The 21,093-nt window shown below is 34.8% G+C and overlaps 1 protein-coding gene across 2 annotated transcripts in view; it reads right to left on the bottom strand.

The window, feature by feature from the left end:
- The window catches only part of B3GNTL1 (UDP-GlcNAc:betaGal beta-1,3-N-acetylglucosaminyltransferase like 1), a 169,165-nt gene that overhangs the window by 104,737 nt on the left and 43,335 nt on the right, over nucleotides 1–21,093 (bottom strand). For both annotated transcript variants that reach the window (XR_014491416.1, XM_083354415.1), the window contains exon 6: nucleotides 18,273–18,368. Coding sequence is in view for 1 of the 2 variants with exons in the window: in XM_083354415.1 (XP_083210541.1) it covers nucleotides 18,273–18,368 (96 nt within the window). In the remaining variant the exon portion in view is untranslated. The remainder of the gene's footprint in view (nucleotides 1–18,272; nucleotides 18,369–21,093) is intronic.

Raw genomic sequence — 21,093 nt, 5'->3', positions numbered from 1 at the left:
TATATATATATATATATATATAATTTATATTTAATTTAATCTGTATACCGCCCTTCTCAGGGTGGTGAACAGGGCAATAAATACCAAAAATACCTATATATATATATATATATATATATATATATATATATATATATATATATATATATATATATATATATATATATATATATGAATGAATGAAACAGTTTGTATCAGCCATTGTATGTCATAATCTTTTAGAATGATCTAAAATGTCTACTATTGTATCACATTATTATTAAATTAAATTACATTAAATTATTAAATTATTAAATTATCCATTGACTTTCCCAAATATTTTTTTTTACCTTTGCTAGACATGAGCAGGGTATGTACAGCTAACAGCATTTATTTATTTGCTTATTTATTTTCCAAATTAATATGACTCACACAATAAAAACAATTTATAATGGCATGAAATAAAAATATTATTAAAACAATTGAATTGTTAAGATCTGTCAGCAGATTATTTATATGTAAACTTGCATTTGTAAAATTTGTAAAATTAATAGTTCAATTTAGAATTATTTCTTTAGTAGTCTTTACTGATGAAACACACTCTCACTTTTCTTACGATGGAATTTTTTTAAAAAAATCACTTCAGGTAGGAAGCAGACTACCACAGAAGCCTCTCACCATAAAATAAATAGGAAAATCTTTAACCTTGATGAAATTTCAATTTGAAAATTACTAGAGAATTAATATAATTAAGAAAATAAGATGGCAATTAAATTATTTTGATAATTTCAGAATCTCAGCTGCAAATAGCAAACAATCAACTAGAAAAACTAGAAGAAATCTAAAAATGCTAAAAATATTACGAGAAATCAGTGAATAACTAAATGAAAATATTAATTGCCAGCCTTTGTTATTGAAAATAAGCAGCTGCCTCAGTCCCTCTTTTCCAATTCTTTTTTCATGAATAGAGGCAACTGCTTCTGTAGTTTTTCAAAACACTTTACCCAGGTATTCTTTAGCAGCTACAGTACACAAGAAGGGATTAGAATACTTTGCAGCCGTTAAAAGAGCATCAGTGTTTCTCTTTTTCTCTGACTACAGAATGTCTGCTCATTTGTTCACACTGATAACTATCCACCTACCATTGTGAAAAAATGGGCAAACAGCTTGTGGCTCTGAGCTTCTTCCTATGGCTCATAGAACTCTATTCAATTGCAACTGCCAAAAATTGGTGGTGTGATTTCCCATCATTCCAGGAGAAAAAACATACACAAATTGTAGCTAAGCCTAGAAATAATATTGCTTGAAAAAAAAACAGAAAGAACCCAACAAAAAAGGTAAAATTCCATCCTTATCCCTATACTGACCCTGCTACATTCCATTCTGACGTTAACTATTTCACTGGTTGGCAAATATATTAGCACGCACTATTTAATAAAGTAAAAAAATCAAACATGATAGATAAGTTACGTTGTATCAATTTATCCATATGTTTAAAAAAGAGAACTCAAAGACTAATTGTACAAAAAAACCATCTGCTTTCATCACTTTTCTCCTTTCCTGGCTCATTGCTGCCATTAGAAACTAAAACAACTATCCGCAGAGATGTGAGACTCTGGAGAATTGGAAAACATCATTTTTGTCTGATTCTGTCCTTTTAATAAGATTACCCCTCCCCCACTTAATATGTAAATGGATTATATATGTCAATAATTAAACCACCATGTCCGATTTAGGAATGGAAATACTTTTTGGGAGGGTGGGAGACACAGACATATTAGACATGCCTATTGGTTATCCAATCTAAGCAAACTCAGGAGAAAAAAATTGGACGGGTGGAGGGAGAGATGTTCTGCTTATAATATGGTATGTACCCTGTAGTTTCTTGGCAAAGAAGCATAACAGAAATCAAAACCATCAGGAAGAGGATATTGGCAAACTGTAACCTAAAATAACAGATATTTTTTCACCACAATATTAGGCAGTTTGAGACTCAAAAATATCTTTTTGAGAGAAAGTTCACTGGTTTGAAAAATTATACAGCACCCAATTTTATATGAAGAAAAAGCTGCTACTTGGGAGCTAAAACAGAATTACATTAGACATCCTAACAAAACATTAGAATGTTATCTCCTTGCCTTTTTAGAGGAAGGCCCCAATTGTCTCGCAGAGCTGCCCTGTTCCTTATCAAAGACAAAGTCAACTTCAAACAGGATTAGAAGTTTATTACAGTAGCACAATGCTGGGTTTTCTGTAAACATGAATCTATGCAGGCATTCTTTCTTAGTAGCTTCTTAATACGCTCTCATAACAAGATCCATGGCCATATTGGATTTGTGGCAGGTGAACCAAAGACAGGAAATATTTTTGTGTATCTCTGAATTTATTAGATGGAGTACAGTAATTGGCCTGATGCCTGTACCAGACACAAAATCTTAATTAATCTGCCTCACAGTAAGTACTGTGCATGAATCCAAGAGATGAACTCTGAGTTAATACAAACTGCTCTATTTTGTTCCTTAACTGCCAGTGGAAGAGGAATTAAGCAGCATGCTCACTTCCCCAAACAACTGTATCAGAAAATGGAACAATCCCCCACTGTCTTAAAATTCATTGTAGCCAGAAGTTGGCCTTGAATTCTCTGCAGCTGGCAGAAAAACGAACAAACATTATTACATACACAGTCTGTCACCCACAGCACTAAGCAGGAAGATCTGAAGTGCTTGCTTACACTGGATTCCCTGGTAGCATTTTTTGTCTTGAAAGAAATCTAGAGATATTTAAGTACAGGGAGTATTATTTGTGAGTGATGTTCTCAGTTGTATTTTCCTAACGGAACTAACTCTTTTATTGTATACATGTAATAAATGCATTAAACTCTACATAAAAACCACGAATAAAATGTAGGTATTACAATAAACTGAATCTGGGAGGATTTCTTCTTCTGTCTTTCTCATTTATATATAATCTCACAGAGCCACACACTAAGCAGTTCTCACATCCTTCAGATCTCATACTTTTTCTCAATTTCCCTTTTTTAAAAATATAATTTTATTTAAAGTTTTAAAACAATAAAAAAATTAAACTAAAAGAGAATAAAAGAGAAATGAAAAAAGGAAATAAAAAGAAGCTAATGTAAAAAAAACCAAAAGAAAAAAATGTAGAAGAAAAATAGAAAAACTGCTTCTTTACAGCAGTTAAAAATACTATTGTAGGCTTTCTAAATTTACACTCTTCTCTAAAGTTACATCATCATTGTTTTCTCACCTAATTATAAAGAAAATATTGTAGATCATAAGCAGTTTCCAGTCAGCAATAACAGAAGACATCTATACAGATTCACAATCATCCAGTCATGGTTGTCCCAAACGTGCTTTTCCAAAAGGCAACTGGATTGTATTTTTTTTTTCCCTTGAAAACATTTCCCTCCACATCCAAGAAGCATCTTCAGTTGATGACAAACTAAAGGAGCTTCTTGGATGAGAAGCAAAACGTTTTCAAAGGAAAAAAGTTATGGTAAAAAAGTCCAGTTGCCTTCTGGGAAAGCACCTTTGGGTCAATAAAAGAAGATACTTATTTATTCATCCAGTTTATATAGGTGCCCGTCTCACAAACACATGATTCTGGGTGGCATACAACAAAGATAAAACAATCAAAAAATACTTCAAAATTATTAGCAAATGCCGTTATTCTGCAAGTTTCTTTTTAAATCTTTATTCTCTAATCTTATTTTATATCTCTATTCAATATTTGAAAAAGTAAACAGAAGAGATAATGAATATATTTGTCATACCCCTTTTTTGTATCTCATAGGCTGACAACTACTTTGTCTCAATTTTGTAATTTCATATAAGATCAATTGTTTTTAATGATTTGTCTCGAATCTTCAAATTCAAGCAGAAATCCACTTGGCTATATATGCAGAACTATTGAGGAATCTTATATCATAGTCATTCTATTATCTTTTTATATTAGCCAATTATGATAACAAACTTAATATTGATTTTATTAATTTTATTCAGCAACACATGAAATCCTAACCTTAACTGAACTAATTTTCTTGTATATTTTCTTTTAGAGCCCACCAAAAATAGCGTCAACATTTTTATCTAACAAGGAAAGTTTTGTCACCGTTTCTTCCCAGCAATCCTTTCCATTCAAACTTCTGTGACCCGGTAGAGGTGAAAAAAAAGAGCAGCACACAGAAAGTCAACATCACATATACATTTTGGACCATATGCTAATTGCATTGTTTAAACTGGATCTCATTTCAAATGACTTTGCAAGAGTCATTTACTGACGGTTTGCAGATCCATAATGCCACTTTCAGTGTTCGACTACTAAAGAGTACTTGTGGGTGATTCAATAGATCCTTTCTTTCCTCCTTCACTGAATTCTTCCTGACTGGAAGAAGGAAGAAACCTATCAGGGGAATGTCTGTTTAATGGAGAAAGAGATGTGAGACTGTTATAGAAAATGTACATTGATCCCCTCACATAATTCTGCCCTTGAACTTCCACTAGTAGAACCCCTTTATTATCACATTTGTTAATCTGCCTTAAATATTACACAAAGGTTTACTATAATTGATCTAAAATATTTTATAAGTAACTTTTACAGTTTGCTTAGGAAAGAATCCATGAATGACGGCCTGTTCACTTATTATTAAAACAAAACATTCCTAAAAAGAAATATTTCAGTTGTTTTTGGAGGAAATAGTTTGCTTTAACTTCCAACTATTTTTCAGACTTTAAAATTATCTGTCCTTTATGAGCTCCAAATGAGAAAACATGCCCTTTGCCAATGACATATATTCTCCGTTAAGCATTTTGGCAACAGGAGGAAGTCCAAGGAAAACTAAAGTACTAGATTTTATTATTATTCAGCAGTTCAATCTACAGAAGTATTTTAGCATTATAAAGCGAAAGTTTAAGTAGGACTGTTCAGCAAAAGTTCATAGAAGCAACTGGAAATCCTATCTAGGTTCTTAAACTTGAATAACCTGCAACAGCAATACAAGAAATATTATTAAATGTTTAAATAGTTTACCTAATAATAAAATATTAGATATTATTAAAATTATAGAACTACCAGAGTAATTATCAGACTATTAGTGGAAATTACACTGGCATATAAAATAAGGTTAACAAAGCTAAATCATTTATACCTTTCCCCAAAGAAGCCCAAGGTAATGTACAAATTTTGCTTCTACTTTTCCACATATTTGGAAAAAAGCAACAATTCTTTGAAATAGATTACATGAAGACTAGCATGAAATCATGTAGTGGAGAACACAATCCAGCATGAATTTGAATTTGAATCCTGCCCTGAACCAACATTACAGTTCTTTTTAACACTACTGCAATACTGGCTGTTTCAATCTGGAATGTGACAAGCAGTTCAAATGAAAATCTAGATGTGACTAAGGTTTGCAAATCTGTGGCAAGGTGGCAATAGTTTTTTTATCATCATCCTCATCAAGAATGAGGAAGCAGTTAGTGTACTTACCTAAACGGGAAAAAGTGCAAGCCATCAATTAAACATTCAAGGACAGCATTGTGCCAAGAGTATACCCCAGCGCAAAGCTGATTCTTTAGAGAAAATATATCTTTCTAAAATATAAGCCCAGGAAAAAGCAATTTAGAAAAATTAACTAGCCTCTTAAGAGAATACTAAAAACAAATTGGAGAAGCCATCCATTTAACCATCTCACATTTGGCAGCCTATCTAACTTTTGTACTTAAAACTGAGTAAGGGTCCTACCTTCATGAACATATCCTGGGTGTACATTTCTTTCGAGTAGATTTTGTATGTCTATTTTGTCCATCTATCTGAACAAAGGAAGTTTAATAACAGTAATCCCAAAGGACAGAGAGATTCCTTTGTTACATATCCAGGATTATTATTATTATTATCTGCCTCAAAAAATGGGACAGAAATACAGGAAGAAAACAGACAAAGCAAAGATAAAGAATAGAACCTAAATCAGTTTTGCATCCAACTCTGAATCAATAATTGATCACTATTCTATTTGCTGACTAGTAGATGACTACTTCCCCTTGGTGTTATGTATTTTCCTCTTTATTGCTGTGGCTGAGGTTATACAGCAGTTTTAAGTGGATGGATTGTAGTCATGGATTGTAGTCATGGATTGTAGTCATGTCCTTTTCCCCACTTTAGATGAATAATATTGGCAAGCATACAAGGTAAATCTGATCTTAATTGTACACTGCCCTGAAATACCAAGAATACCTTCACACCTATAAGCACTATTACGTTATGAAAAACTGAATTCTAAATCTGATATGGTATACTCCTTTTACTCTTCTCTTTATTCTTGGGCCAGCAAAATCAAACTTCTTGGAAAATAAGTACATGCAAAATATATGAATGCACCAACCCTTCATTACTAAGAATGTAAAGGGATATAAAAGTTATCTGAAGGACTGTACACACTTCAACCATTTCTAGCCTATAAAAAACCCCAAATATATGTTTCTGAGATCACCACCATATTATCACTCTTAAATATGTCACGCACATTGTTCACTCCTGCAAAATCTTCAGTAGACGCCTTTCACTATTTATTATCTCATCCTGGCGTCAGGCAGTCTCTCCACTGTCTGATGGGCATACCGTGTCCTTTAAAAAAATGATCATGCTCTAGGAGTTCTATAACAACCATCCAAATGTTCCCCATCTGAATCTTAATAAATTAATTAACCTTGCAATGTGAAGGATAACAGAGGAAATAAGGTAGAACTCTTTACAGTTTAGATGTTCTGTTTAGTTCTACTACCAAGTCAGTATATATTTATAATTAATGTATTCACAGAAGCTAGGCTGCAGTAATAAAGCATAGTTTCCATTGTTTGTCTCACCTTGGTGGTTTTTTGATAAAGCATTAACTGCAGTATCAGTGAAATGTAAAATTACTAATAGATAAATTGTTGAAACATTGAACAAATCACCAACAACAACAACATAGCTAATAAAAATCTACAGTGAAAGTAGAAGTTAGGAAAAAACAGCCAAAACTAATACTGAAAAATGATAGGATCAGCAAAAATTACAAGTAAAAACAAGGAAATAGATATTGTTTAGCCTCTTAGATACCTTTTGAAGTGGGTGCTCTCAGGAAAAAAATAAAGTAAAACCTTCAAGATATAACAGATTTTTAAAATAATATTTAGTCCCCTTTTCATCAGGAAAATTAACCATGTATAAATGATCCTGTACACAAACTTTTACTAGTTGTGGGTAAAGTCATTAAACTACAATTAAGATTGTTAGGTAAAGGAGAAGCAAAAGGTCATGCTGAAATAAGAGACAGATCAAATTGGTACACAATCACACAGCATGTCTTTTAACCGTGGTTAAGGGACATGAAGTATTGTAGTGATTTGGTCTTATTAGATTCAAGGGTGGATAAGTACAAGCTAAAAGGTAAAGGTAAAGGTTCCCCCGCACACGCGTGCTAGTCGTTTCCGACTCTAGGGGCCGGTGCTCATCTCCGTTTTAAAGCCGAAGAGCCAGCGCTTGTCCGAGGACGTCTCCGTGGTCATGTGGCCGGCATGACTGGACGCCAAAGGCGCACGGAACGCTGTTACCTTCCCACCGTAATGGTCCCTATTTTTCTACTTGCATTTTTACATGCTTTCGAACTGCTAGGTTGGCAGAAGCTGGGACGAGTAACAGGCGCTCACTCTGTTACGCGGCACTCGGGATTCGACCCGCCAAACTGCCGACCTTCCGATTGACAAGCTCAACGTCTTAACCCACTGAGCCACCGCGTCCCTACAAGTACAAGTACAAGTACAAGTACAAGCTACTCATAGGCAAATGGGCAAAACCATTTCAGAAAATCAGATGCATTCTTATCCAGTTCTATTCCAAATGATTGCTTATCCATTACTACTCCAACTACCAATAGGCATATCCTTACCAAATCTCTACTTTGTGATTTCAGATGACACAGTACAGTTTAAGTTCAATAAGTAAGATATAAACTCCTGGTCAGTACTTCTGTTCACTTGCATATAAAAAAAACCCTTTCTGTTCTCTTGTTAAGGAATTTTCCATCTCTAATTGTTATATTAATAACATCGGTACTGTATACAGTATATCCTGTTTCTTGTTCTCTTCATATTTATCTGTTTATTAAAGCAGTATTTCACTCAGAAATGGTGTACCCTGTACCTCCTGTAGGGCTGATCATCTTGACAATTCACATTAAAACTACCATTCTAATTTGAGCTGTAAATAATAGTAATAAAGCAAAAGAGCTGGGTACAAATGCCTCAAAATAGTACAGGTAGCAAGATCCAGGATAATTTTAGGGTAAATGTTCTAGGTTTTCTAAGAAAGCTATACAGCAGCAAAAGTATATATACCCTATTGTGTCCTAATATAATATTTTTAGTAGTAAAGTCCTGGGAATTTCACTGATTTGTTTTAACATTATCATGGCATTTCTATAAGGAGAGATTTTCTACTTTTTTCAGTAGGAAAAAGCAGAAGAAAACATTTTTGAAGTATTTTTTACAAATGTTGGATAAAGATAATAAATCTCACTTAAGTTCTTTCAAGGAACTGAAAAAAAACCTTTTAATGTTAGTGTTAGGCCTCCTATCAAAAATAATTTCACGTAGCACTTTTCATTCTTTCTAGCCTGACTTTTTTTAATCAATTCCAAATTAAAGATGATTTTCCTATTATTATATAAAGTCAAATGCAAAATGTTATCAGAGTATGCTTTCTGATTCTAATTGATAAAAAAGAAAAAAAATTGAAGTGAACTACATGGGGAAATAGTTCACCATTTGCTACTGGAAGTATTATAAGAAATCTCTTATAATACAAATATTTATTTTGGAAATTCTCACAGCAATCTTAAATCCTTGTAAGAATAAATACAAAAAAGTTGATTATCTATTATTATTACTATAGTGATATAAAGAAAGAGAACAAAAAAAATGTTAGTACAAATTTCTGACATATCCACAAAGGATTTGCATTGGTTTCTCGAAGAACAGACCATCATATTATATACTATACTTCATCTGAAGTCTGGAATAGGCGAATAAAACTTTAAGCAGTAGTTTGTGTATGCCATACAGGTTATCCTCAACTTACAACCATTTCTTTAGTGAATGTTCGAAGTTACAACAACACTGAACAAAGCAACTTATGATCGGTTTTCAAACTTATGACCACTGTAGCATCCCCATGGTCGTGTGATCAAAATAAGGGCATTTGGCAGCTGACATGTTCTAGAGACATATGATCAGTATTTGTAACCTTCCTGGCCAGTTTACAACAAGCAAGGTCAATGAGAGAAGCCAGATTTGTTTAACAACTACCGTATTTTTCGGACCATAAGACGCACCTGACCATAAGACGCACCCAGTTTTTAAGAGGAGGAAAACAAGAACAAAAATATTCTGAACCAAATAGTACTGGTATACTAAAACAGGGCTTTTCAACCTTTTCATCCATTGTACCACTTTTAGGACAAGACAATATCCGAGTACCACCAGTCGCCCAGCAAGGTGTCAAAAACTTGACCCCCCTCAAAAAGGAAAAAAATGATAAAGTACAGGTAGTACTCGACTTACAATGATTCACTTAGTGACTGTTCAGTTACGACGACACTGAAAAAAGTGACTTATGACCATTTTTCATACTTATGACCATTGCAGCATCCCAGGGTCATGTGATTTACATTTGGATGCTTGGCAATCGATTCATATTTATGATGGTCACATTGTTCCAGGGTCATGTGATCGCCTTTTGCAACCTTCTGACAAGCAAAGTTAGTGGGGAAACCAGATTCACTTAACAATCATGTTACTAATTTAATTTCTCCTTCTCCTTCTCTTTCTCTCCCTCTCCCCCTCCCTCTTTCTTTCTCTCTCCTCTCTCTCCCTCTTTCTCTCCCTATTTTTCTCTTTCCCTCTATTTCTCCCTTTCTCCCTCTATTTCCCTCCCTTTCTTTCTCCTTCTCTCTTTCTCTCCCACTCTATTTTTCTTTCCCTCTATTTCTCCCTTTCTCTCTCTCCCTCTATTTCCCTCCCTTTCTTTCTCCTTGTCTCTCTCCCTTTCTCTCTCCCTTTCTTTCTCTCCCTCTCTTTCCCTCTCCCTCTTTCTCCCTCTATTTCTCTCCCTTTCTTTCTCCTCTCTCTCTTTCTCTCCCTCTCTCTCTATTTTCTCTCTCTCCCTCCCTCTCCCATTGTCCCTTCCTTCTTTCCTTCCTTCCCTCCCTCCCTCTTTGTCCTTCCCTCTCTAAGTTAGAGCAGTACCCGCAGAGGCGGCTCTGCGGCCCGGCTTTCTCTTGCAGAAAGCAAGCTGAAACAGAGCAAGGGAGATTGCCAGGAACGCGAATCGGCCGATCTTGCGCTGCTGCAATCTCCCTCTCTCGGCTTCAGCTTCCCTTGCTACAAGAGAAAGCAGGCTGAAACGAAGTGAGGGAGATTGCAGCAACGTGAGCGAGATCGGCCAATTTGTGTTCCTGGCAATCTCCCTTGCTTTCCTCTTGCGGAGGTTGGGGCTGGCCATACGGATCACCTTCGGACCATAAGACACACCCTCGTTTTCCCCCCGAACATTTGGGGGGGAAAAGTGCGTCTTATGGTCCAAAAAATACGGTACATGATTCACTTGTCAACTGCAGTGATATGCTTAACAAGTGTGTGAAAAACAGTCATAAAATGAGACAGACCTCACTTAACAACTATCTCACTTAGCAATGGAAATTTTAGGCCCCATTGTGGTTATACATTAAGGACTACCTGTATCAATTTGATTTTCTAATCTCAAAAATTTACAGTGAAGTCCCAAGGCACATGAACATTTTTAGTTACCCACGTAGCCTTTCAGCAAAGTTTTTTTACAAATGCTACTGAAAGTATTCCAACAATATTTAAATAATTTCTGGTGGTTTTTAAAATCACTAATATAATCATGCTTGGTCAAAGCACAGAATTTTTGCCATTCTAACAATAATCCATTAAGCTGGCATCTCTTGACATTCAGGATCTTTATATTTCAATACTGATATTTCATGTCAAATTTTTGATGAAAATACCTGGAAGGCATGAATTCTATATCAGACAAATATATTGGAAGAGAAAGTATCTGAAAAGTCCAGAACAGTATAGCAAGAGCACTCATTTCAGCCTGAAAACCATCTACAAAAAAACCAAAAACCTATGCATAGAACATTAGGTAAAATGAGCATCCTTTTACTTACATAAATAAACATCAAAACACTTACTGTAAAATTGTAAAAAAAAAGTTTGCAATTTATATATGCTTCTTTCTGTTTACATAATAATCACTCTGCAAACGATTATATCCAACAGATGAGCTCTAATGTTAAGCTAAGGATCATGCTCACCAATGAAACAATATGATAAACAAAAATGAATAACTGCAGCAGCAGTTATTATCTATAGTAGAAAATAATGGAATTACTAGCCTATATCTTTCAACGTATGCCTATGTTAGTGGTATGTCATGCAAAGTTCAGGAAAGATTACAACCATTCATAAGGTAATGGATAATTCAAAGTTAACATTACAAATATTGATCAGAATACTCAGACTAATCTGAGAATACTATAGGCCAGACATGTCAAACACAAGGCCCGGGGGCCGGATCCGGCCCGCAAAGTGGTTTCATGTGGCCCGCGAAGCCATCATGGAAACAGTGAGGGAACGGCCCCCACTGCCTTGGCCCTGGCCCAGAGACCCTCCTTCTGCCAGAGACCCTCAGATCTGTCCCACTCCTGCCCAGGCCCCATAGGCACCCTTGATGTGAACGATGTAGAGCTAGCCACGCCCACCCAGTAGGCCATAAGCACTCTAGCCACGCCCACCCAGTAGGCCACACCCACCCTTGCCATACCCACCCGGCCCCCTGAGGGCAACCGCAATGCCGATGCGGCCCTCAATGAAATTGAGTTTGACACCCCTGCTATAGGCCAATGAGATGTTTTAGCACTTACTATTCCACCTCAGCATATGGTGGTCAAATTTTAGAATATTTCCTTCCCCTTACTATGCACCTTCCTGTAACGAGAACATGGCACAGAAAGTCTTTATTCTTGGTTACTCAGTAGTTTTCCATTAATAGCAAGTGCCATTTGGAAGAACATTCAAATGTATAATAAGCAATAATAAGCTATGAGTAATAACCACAGCCAAAGACTTGCAACAGTATTTGCACAATTCTTTTCATTTTTTCCTTCAGTTTTAATTACAACAAATAATTATGTTATTCAAAACACTTTCTGTTATTAAATGGGACTACTATAATCATGTAGAATCCTTAAAACTATGGATTAAGAAAAGCACACACACTTCACCGTGTATTTGTTCATCTAAAACTTTTTCAGGGAAACAATTCACTCAGTCCCAATTTTATGATCCTTGGACTCCCACCACTATAAACTATACTATAAATGTTTAAGAATTTAAAAATAATTTTATAGGCCAATTCTACAAAGATTTTCTATGCATCGCATTTAACTCGGTGGGTTTGTATTTAAGAAAACATTTCAAGAATTAAACTGTTGCTCTTTCAAATTCCAGTTCTATTCAAAACATGAATGTATGCCTCATAGAGCCAATTATCATCCCATGTTAAAAGAATGCTTTTGTTTCATTAGGCAGAAAAATATCACAATATTATCACTAATTATTATTTTTTTGGTTAAAATCTCACATTTTTACTGAACAGGAGACAGGAATTTTTAATTTAAAAGAAAAAAGAAAAAGAAAGATTAATTACAAAAATGAGGTTGCATGAGTTAACTGGGCTGCTGCCCACACAGGCTGCTCACACTGTCACCCAGCGTGCTAAGAGGAAATAGTTGCAGCTTTGAGCCTTGATCTGCCCACGTGAAATGAAGCATGCTGGCTGACCACAGAATGGCCTCTGTTCCCTTTTGCAATTGCCAACATCTGCTGGGCAGATCCATGCATAATTTTATAACCAAAAAGCTCTCTCCTACCTTCTCCAAACCAAAGCGTGTATTTTTTTAAAAATATACATAATCCAAAGCAGATTTTACTTAGAGTCTTATATTGCTCACTGATGAGGGCTTTTTTAAATACCCACAAAAATAGGGAAGGTAGGCTAGAATATTTTAGAGGGTGAATAAGCTTGAGTCACTACTGTACGTGATTTCTAAGTGTGGAATGTTTATCAGAAAAGAAAAAATCCTGAAATACGAATGATGGCATAGCTCTTCAATTTGTCCTTTTTCAACTATGACAAATATGATGGAAACAATTGATTTATTGTTGATTGATAATACAACAACCCCCAACTGTGCATAGAAAAAATCATCTGTAACTGAATCATCTATTCATTTGCAGAATGTTCCATAAAAAGAGTGCTTTAATTAGGATATCCTAATTTAAGTAAATTACCCATGGCTGTTGCTCACCAGCAATAATACTAGTAGTGCTATTACTAAAAATGGTGATGTCTATGATGATAAACATTACTATTTTAGCTTTAAATGGAATATTTCAAAGGAATTTACTGCTAACATAATAGGAATGTACCTTTATGTAAAGGATATAGTTATACCAAATACCAAAGAGTTATGTAAAATAGATTCAGGGGGGAAAATGAACTATTTTACTGATGCAATGGGAAATATTTTTTCCATGCCTTTATTATTTATATAAATAACTCAAGGTGGCTGTACCTTCCTTCACCTCCTATTTTCCCCTCAACCACATTCCTGTCAGGTACGTTGGGCTGAGAGATAATGACTGTCTCAGTCACCCATGGCTTTCATATCTAAGCCAGGACAAAAATTAACAATATAGTCCTTGCATTTGTACTGAGATTAAATTTAGCTACCACTGGTTTTAAATCACCCAGTCTCTAGTAGTGAAGATTAAATTCAAGAAAAATAATACTGCAAACTACAAATGAGTTTGAAAGGGGGAAAAAAAGAATGTACAATCTGTTAAATTTCAACAGCAGGGATTATTTTCTGAAGGCTATGAATAGGAAAGACCATAGTGTTCCAAAAAATCCACTCCCCCATGACAACATACTCGGCACACATTTATCAGAGCAACCTACACTGTGGTTTTGACATGAAGAATAGAACATTTTAGGCCTTCTTAACCATACTAAGGAAGTTGTAAATATTACTTAAAGATAAAATTTAGAGAAAGAAGTACTTTAGTTTATGTATAAAATTATAACCTACCCTTTCCATAGGGGCTCAGAACAGTTACAGTTAATGAATAGTAGATAATTTATCACGTTTATGAAATTACTTATGAAGTAGGTAATTGTGCTGCACAATTATTTTAAAACAGAACATGTCAAAGTACAGTAACAAAACACAAAAAGAAAATAAAAAACCAACACAAAAGTACAATTGCAAATATGGAAATATAATAGTAAATCATACATATCAGAGACATTGCAACCTAAAATGTAAAACATATTTTCAAGAATTACCAATAAGAGAGCACTGTTAAATTGACAGATCTATAGGAAAAGACATACCAGGAGGCACTGTCTACTTCCTTTGAATAAAGAACACTAAAGAAATTCAACATTTCAGCCCAGTCATGTTTTGTATATGGCAGTGCTTCCCAAATCTAAAAATTGCCCAAAATTAGGTAAAAGTGTTATTTCCTTGGTTAATTGTACATTAATGCATTACCAAATCATAGTCTAAATAAAGACTTTCTGAGAAGTGGTTTCGGGTAATGTAGGAAAGAGTTTGGAAGCACTGGCACATTGAATCAGCAGGAGCATTATTTTAAAGAAAGAAAATGAAAAGAAGCAATTTTATTTAGATACATAAATAATTAGCAGGAAATCTAGTAGCAAATAAAAAAGAGGATACTTTCACCATGAGGATTTTGTTGTTGATTGATTGGTTAGTGGTTAGGGTTGGGTTTTTTTAAAAAAAAAATCCATTGCAAGATCATTCATTCACTCCTTCAGAGTAGCCACTAAAATATTCCCTCATAAAATAAACTTTAATCTACTACTAGCAGAAACACAACCTTGAAGCTAACAGTTCTACAGATCTCAAAAGTGTTCTATATGAATGATTTCCTTCTGATAACTGGTGCTGGTTATAAGTGTGAAGTAATTTAAATGTGGGCTAGCATGAAAAATTGAAGAAAATTCCCCCAAAATAATAAAAGCTAACCATTTTACGGAGTTTCTGTTTCAATAAGCTCTTTTTAAGAAAGCAGCAACTCCTACATGGCATTTCGTTTTGCTCTGTTTACTAGCCATGTGCATATGACAGTAGATTTTGAAACATGAATGCTGCTTGTTTTTCTGCAAGATCAGATCGCACTTGCCCACATCAAAAAAGCCAGTTCATCCAGTGTAATGCCCAAAAACTCTGCAGCAGCCTGAAGCAGACCACTTCCTCCTTCTTCATATTCCAGATGCCTTACAACCACTCGCATTTCCTTTGGGGCTAAGGCATGGCTAACATTTTGCCTCACCACAGAAGCCATGTATGGCCCTCCTCCCCTCCTTGGTGATTATATTACTTCTCAAACTATGAGGTAGCTGAACAAACTGTACTTTTAGAATAACCACTGATTAATAAGCAAATGAAGGAAGATTATAAACATATAATCTGCCACAGAAGATAGTTGGCCCTAACCCTAACCCAAATATTTTAAACCACAGTATCATACAGTGCTTTGGTGTAAATTCAGAATTCAGAAACTGAGGAAATTTTTTTATAAACTAGTAATTGGTGAATAATTTTTTAAAGACCTAAACAACATCTTTAGCATTCTACAAGAGTCCCTTAGAGGCAAGAGGGACAGAATCTAATAAATAAATGTCAAATGTTAAAGTTGTTCCTAACCAGAAGACATCTTATTTTTACTATTATAAAAGATATATCACAAGCAGGTGGATCAGAAATTGCTATCTTACTATCCGAGTTAGATTGAATTCTCCACCTGTAGAATGGTATCTATCAAAGTCACAAAGGTTCTGCTTTTTTCCAAAAGGCAACTGGACTTTCTTGATTTTTTTTTTATTTGAAATCATTTCACTTTTCATCCAAGCAGTTTCTTCAGTTCTCAGAATGATAAGAGAAACATTTTCAAAGGAAAAAACCAAGAAAATCCAGTTGCCTTTTGGAAAAAGAACCTTTGGGACAACCATGACCTGGATGTGAGAATCTCCACAGGGTCACCATCAAAGAGCCACACAGTTAAATAATAAAATAGACAAAAAGGAAGAAAACCAAAAGTAGCTGCAATCTAACTTATCATCCTGAATAAACTGGATATCCATCTAGGGAAATGGTTCTTAGGCTATTTGAGACAATTAATGCTTTTCTGATATCAAATAATGTCATTACCCATACGAAAGAAACGGCCTACCCCTATCATTGCTTTATAAAAGCATCTCAACAGCAGCGATTCCAAACTGGATACCCAACTCCCAAATGATCTAGATCTTTAAGCACCAAGAATTCTACATGGAAATTAACCCAGTGTCAGGTTACAGTCTCCCTAATTATCTTCTCAGCATTTAATCTATGCTTTATTAATATTCAAGGCTGCGATGAGAAGAATTTATTTGGTGTGGTCAGTACTGGGAGCTCTTAAGGAGGAAACTGCAATCAAGATAGGGACAACTTCTACCCTGGGGAGAAAGGATCAAACTAGGCTTTCAGTGCTTCAATATCTTACATTTCCTGGATAACAATAGTATAATCGAAAGGAGCTCTATTTCAGTTGAAAGTGAAGGTTATGTTAGCTGCTTTTATGGCCCCTGAGGGAGGTAGAGAGGTGAGAGGACTGGTACTTACGGCTGAACAAATAGTTTTGACTGCCTGCCTGTTCTCACTGTCAGAACATTTTGAAAATAATACGTTTAGGGCCATAGACCTCAAGGAAGAAAATGAGATAGAGATAAGTAAGAAAATAAATTTAGGTTACAAACAAGGATTCTTTTGGGGACAAAAGAAGGGAGGGAAGGAGGAAGGGAAGCTAAGATCAAAATAAACAATTGCTCCCCTCTTCAAAATGGGGGCCTAGGACATTTGGTAGATTACATTTACTCGGTGAAACATCTTTCAGCGAAGCTATAGAAGTTTCCAGAATATTATGCAGATTAAATGTGTAACAAAAGAGATATCAAGTTGGGTTGATTCTTGTTGCTGGTGGGGGAGGAAGGGTTAATTGAGTTTCGTATTGGGGTTTTATTTCTGTAAGCCACAGGAGTCACTGTCAGTGAGTTGGAGGCCAATAAATTTTCTAAATAAATACTAAAGGGGAATGGTACAAAGCAAGGGTTTGTAATGGTGTTTTTCTGCTTTTACTATTTTTTGTAATAGGATTTTTGGTTGACTTTGGTGACAAAAAGTTTAGAGACAGTAAGGTAACACTGAGATAAATAAAATATCAGTTCTTCTATCTAGTTATTGGAAGCAACCTCAAAAGGAATCAGAAAGACAGTCTCTCTCTCTCTCCGCTTTCTCTTTCTCTTTGAATTTACCAACCACAGTTCTATTCTGCATTCTCATTTCCTAAAGCAAATTAAAAATAGCAAGAAATGGGTTACATCCATCCACACATCCATCCTTAGCATCCATCCACACATCCACTACAAAAATCCAAAAATGATTTTGGAGTCAAAGAAGAATAACTGATGCAGAATCACAAATAAGCGTTATGGTTTCATAGAGACTTATGTCTCCTTAACCTCCTATGTTACTATAAATTGGCTTCCCCAAAACATCTAATAAAATGCAAACTTATGCACTTTTAATTATGTTAGAATCTTAATTATGGTTGCACGATTTTAAATAAAGCTAAGAAGATAATTAACAAACTGTTTATGTATGTATAGTTTTTATTAACAATTTTAATTCATATTTGGCTATTTCTCATTCCCTGAAATGCTGCTCTGATCCACTTACTTATATATGCATGCCTTTGTATTATTCTAAGCAGAATCAAACTCAGATTTTCTGCTGACAGAATTCCATCAGTGAATCTAGAAGAAACAGATTATCTTATTTCTATTTCTTCTCTAACCCCACTCATCCAAATCTATCCTAGAAATGTACAGTGCATACTTTGAAGAGGGATGTACAGAAACAAACAATGTGTGAGCAGAATGGGATTATGTCCTACTTTCAGATGGTTTTAAATATACTGCTTCCATATTCAAAGCAGACAAAGCAAATATCAAATTATGTACAATATAAATGGGAAAATAAAGTCTCTCTAATTTTCAGTTATACAAATATACCCAAATACCTGAGTAAGAAGCTGATCATGTGTTAAATTATTGATCCACCTAGTATAGCGCTGAGTTGCTTCTGCTGGTTCTCTCTTAATTTGGCAACCTATAATCTGAAAATAGAAACAAAAACATTTTCATAAATGCAGATAACACAACCAAAAATGGGAAAAGTATTTAAAAAATATGCTGAAGGTTTTGGTTTTTTTTTAAATGTCTTTGAACTACAGAAGATTGCATTAAGATTCTGGCAAATCAGATTTATGTCATTGGTTTTTATCTTAATGGGGTCAAAATCAGTATTATCACACCTTTTACAACATAGTGTAACATCACTATTCCTATAATAGTTGTAATATTAGTAACTGATTAGCTATTATTATGCAATAGTATTATGCAATATTAGCAACATTAGAAAACGAAGGAAATGTTTTCAATATTCTGTTCTATTTACAGGCCTTTTCATTTTTCTTCCTTTTTATTATTGTAAGCCACCTGGAGTAGCTCCATGATGAGATAAGCAACAAATAAATTTAACAAATAAATAAATCTAAAAATAATTACAATGATTATACATACTATATACAATTAGTGTTTTTTGTACTATTTTCTATCATTTACAAATTATTGCACATGACAATTTGTCGCTGCTCGGCGACAAATCTGGGCTATGGGAGGGTTGATCAAAAACATCCCAACAGAACTGCTTCAAAAGTTCTTGGGTGAATCTATGTGGGCGAGCATTATCATGAACCAACACCACACCAGAAGTCAGCATGCCCTGATGCTTGTTATGGATGGCTCTTCTGAGTTTTGATAACATTTTACAGTAGACTTCTGAACTGGTGGTCAAACCATGCTCCATGAACTTCACCAGCAGTACTCCTTTGGCATCTTCACATTTGGTGGGATTTTTTATGGCAGCACTTCTGGTGTGGTGTTGGTTCATGATAATGCTCACCTGCACACTGCTAGATGCACCTAAGAACTTTTGAAGCAGTTCCTTTGGGATGTTTTTGATGACCCACCCCAACCCCCACCCCGATAGCCCAGATTTGGTGCTGGGCGACTACTACTAAGGAATTTCAAACCTTGTAAGACTTTATGACAAGTGCCTCAATTTGAATGGCAATTAATGTCGAAAAGTAATGTAATGTTGTAGTTTTCTAATGTGTACAATAAAAGTTCTGTATCTGCGAGTATCTGTCATTGATAACCAAACAGAGGCTTATTTCCAAATTGCCCTCGTATAATAGTAACTGAAACAAACATGAAATTAGTTTTTCATATAACCACGCAACTGAAAGACCATTCAGACCACTGCATCCAACTCACTCCTCAGAGTAAGCAATTCAAATCAGATTTCACCTATTCTATATTTGTGCACTTGATTTGCTTTCTAAGTAAACAATTTTGCATCTGTTTCTTTCAATTTTCACTGTTATTTTCAACATTTTACTCTATGCTATCAGCTTGAATTTAATTACCATTCTATGATATTACTATCTCACCCAAAGTTATGTTAGTAGCAAATCTGTTAAGCATTTACTACACTTCATAATCCCAATAAGAGATAAAAATGTTAAGGTGCATCAGAGATTTAATTTTGTGGTATTCTTCTTGAAATTTCACTTGTTTCAGTCAGCTACTATGTAACTATTTAACTGTTACCAGTCCACATTTAATTAATTAGTTTGCTTATTAAAATGCTACAGTATATTCTGTCAAATGTATCTATCCAGAACCTTAGAAAGTAAATAATGATTTGCAAAATTCAGAAAACCTGCACATTCCTCCCAATATTAGTAAAAACCATTAGTCAATTCTCTTGTTCTTCAAATAGTTTTTACTGAGAGAATGAAGAAGTTCCTACCCTAATAACTTAAAAATAAATTGGGTGCTAAAGTGAAAGTATTCAATTGCTGGGATTTCTGAAACCTAATTCCTCTTCTAATTATAAAGGATTTTGCAAGAATATTATTCTCTGTTTCAAAGAGCTTGAGAAAACCCCTGACATCATGGTATGTTTCTGATATCAAGGTATGTTACATTCCCCACTGACTTTGCTTGTTGGAAGCTAGCTGGGAAGGATGCAAATGGCGATTGCATGACCCCGAGATCCTGCAATCATTGTAAATACATGCTGGTTTCCGAGTGCCCAAATTCTGATGAAAAACTGCAGGGATGCTGTGATGGTCATAAGTGCGAAGAATGGTTGAAAATCACGTTGTTCAATTGCTGTAATTTTGAACGGTCACTAAACATGCAGTTGTTTTAAGTCAAAGATTACCTATAGAATTTTCATCCTCAGTACGTACTGGGGTTTCAAATTACAAACCACCAAATATAATGAACGTGTATCATTTGCACTATCATATAAGTACTCTGATTTGAGCATATCAGTTGCCATCAATCCAATCACTTATTAAATAGACATACTGAGACACTGAAGGAAGGTGGAAGGAGTCACTGTATAGGAATTATACTAAATATTTACAACAAGGAAATGCACTGCTTGTTCATATTCCATCAGAATAAAGCTTCCATGGTATCGTATCCATTTAAAGAAGCATTATTTTAAAGCACAGACCATTCTAAACTAATGACAGATTTTTTCATTTAAGAATAAGATATTGCTTGTACCTAGAAGGTTTTGTTTTCTTTTACCTTCATTTTTATTTCATGAGTTTTATAAAATAAATCAGACGAACATGAGAATTACACATGGGGTAATTCTAAAGAATAGATGAAAACAAATACGAAGTGCTAGGCAAACACAATTCTGCTGATCTGAAAGGCATTTCTTTAGAAAAAGATAAGAAAGCTTAGCTTTTGTAC

The sequence above is a fragment of the Vipera ursinii genome, assembly GCF_947247035.1.
Source record: "Vipera ursinii genome assembly, chromosome: 2".
NCBI lineage: Eukaryota > Metazoa > Chordata > Lepidosauria > Squamata > Viperidae > Vipera > Vipera ursinii.
The sequence above is the reverse complement of the archived record's forward strand: the minus strand, read 5'-3'. Positions and strand labels throughout refer to the sequence as shown.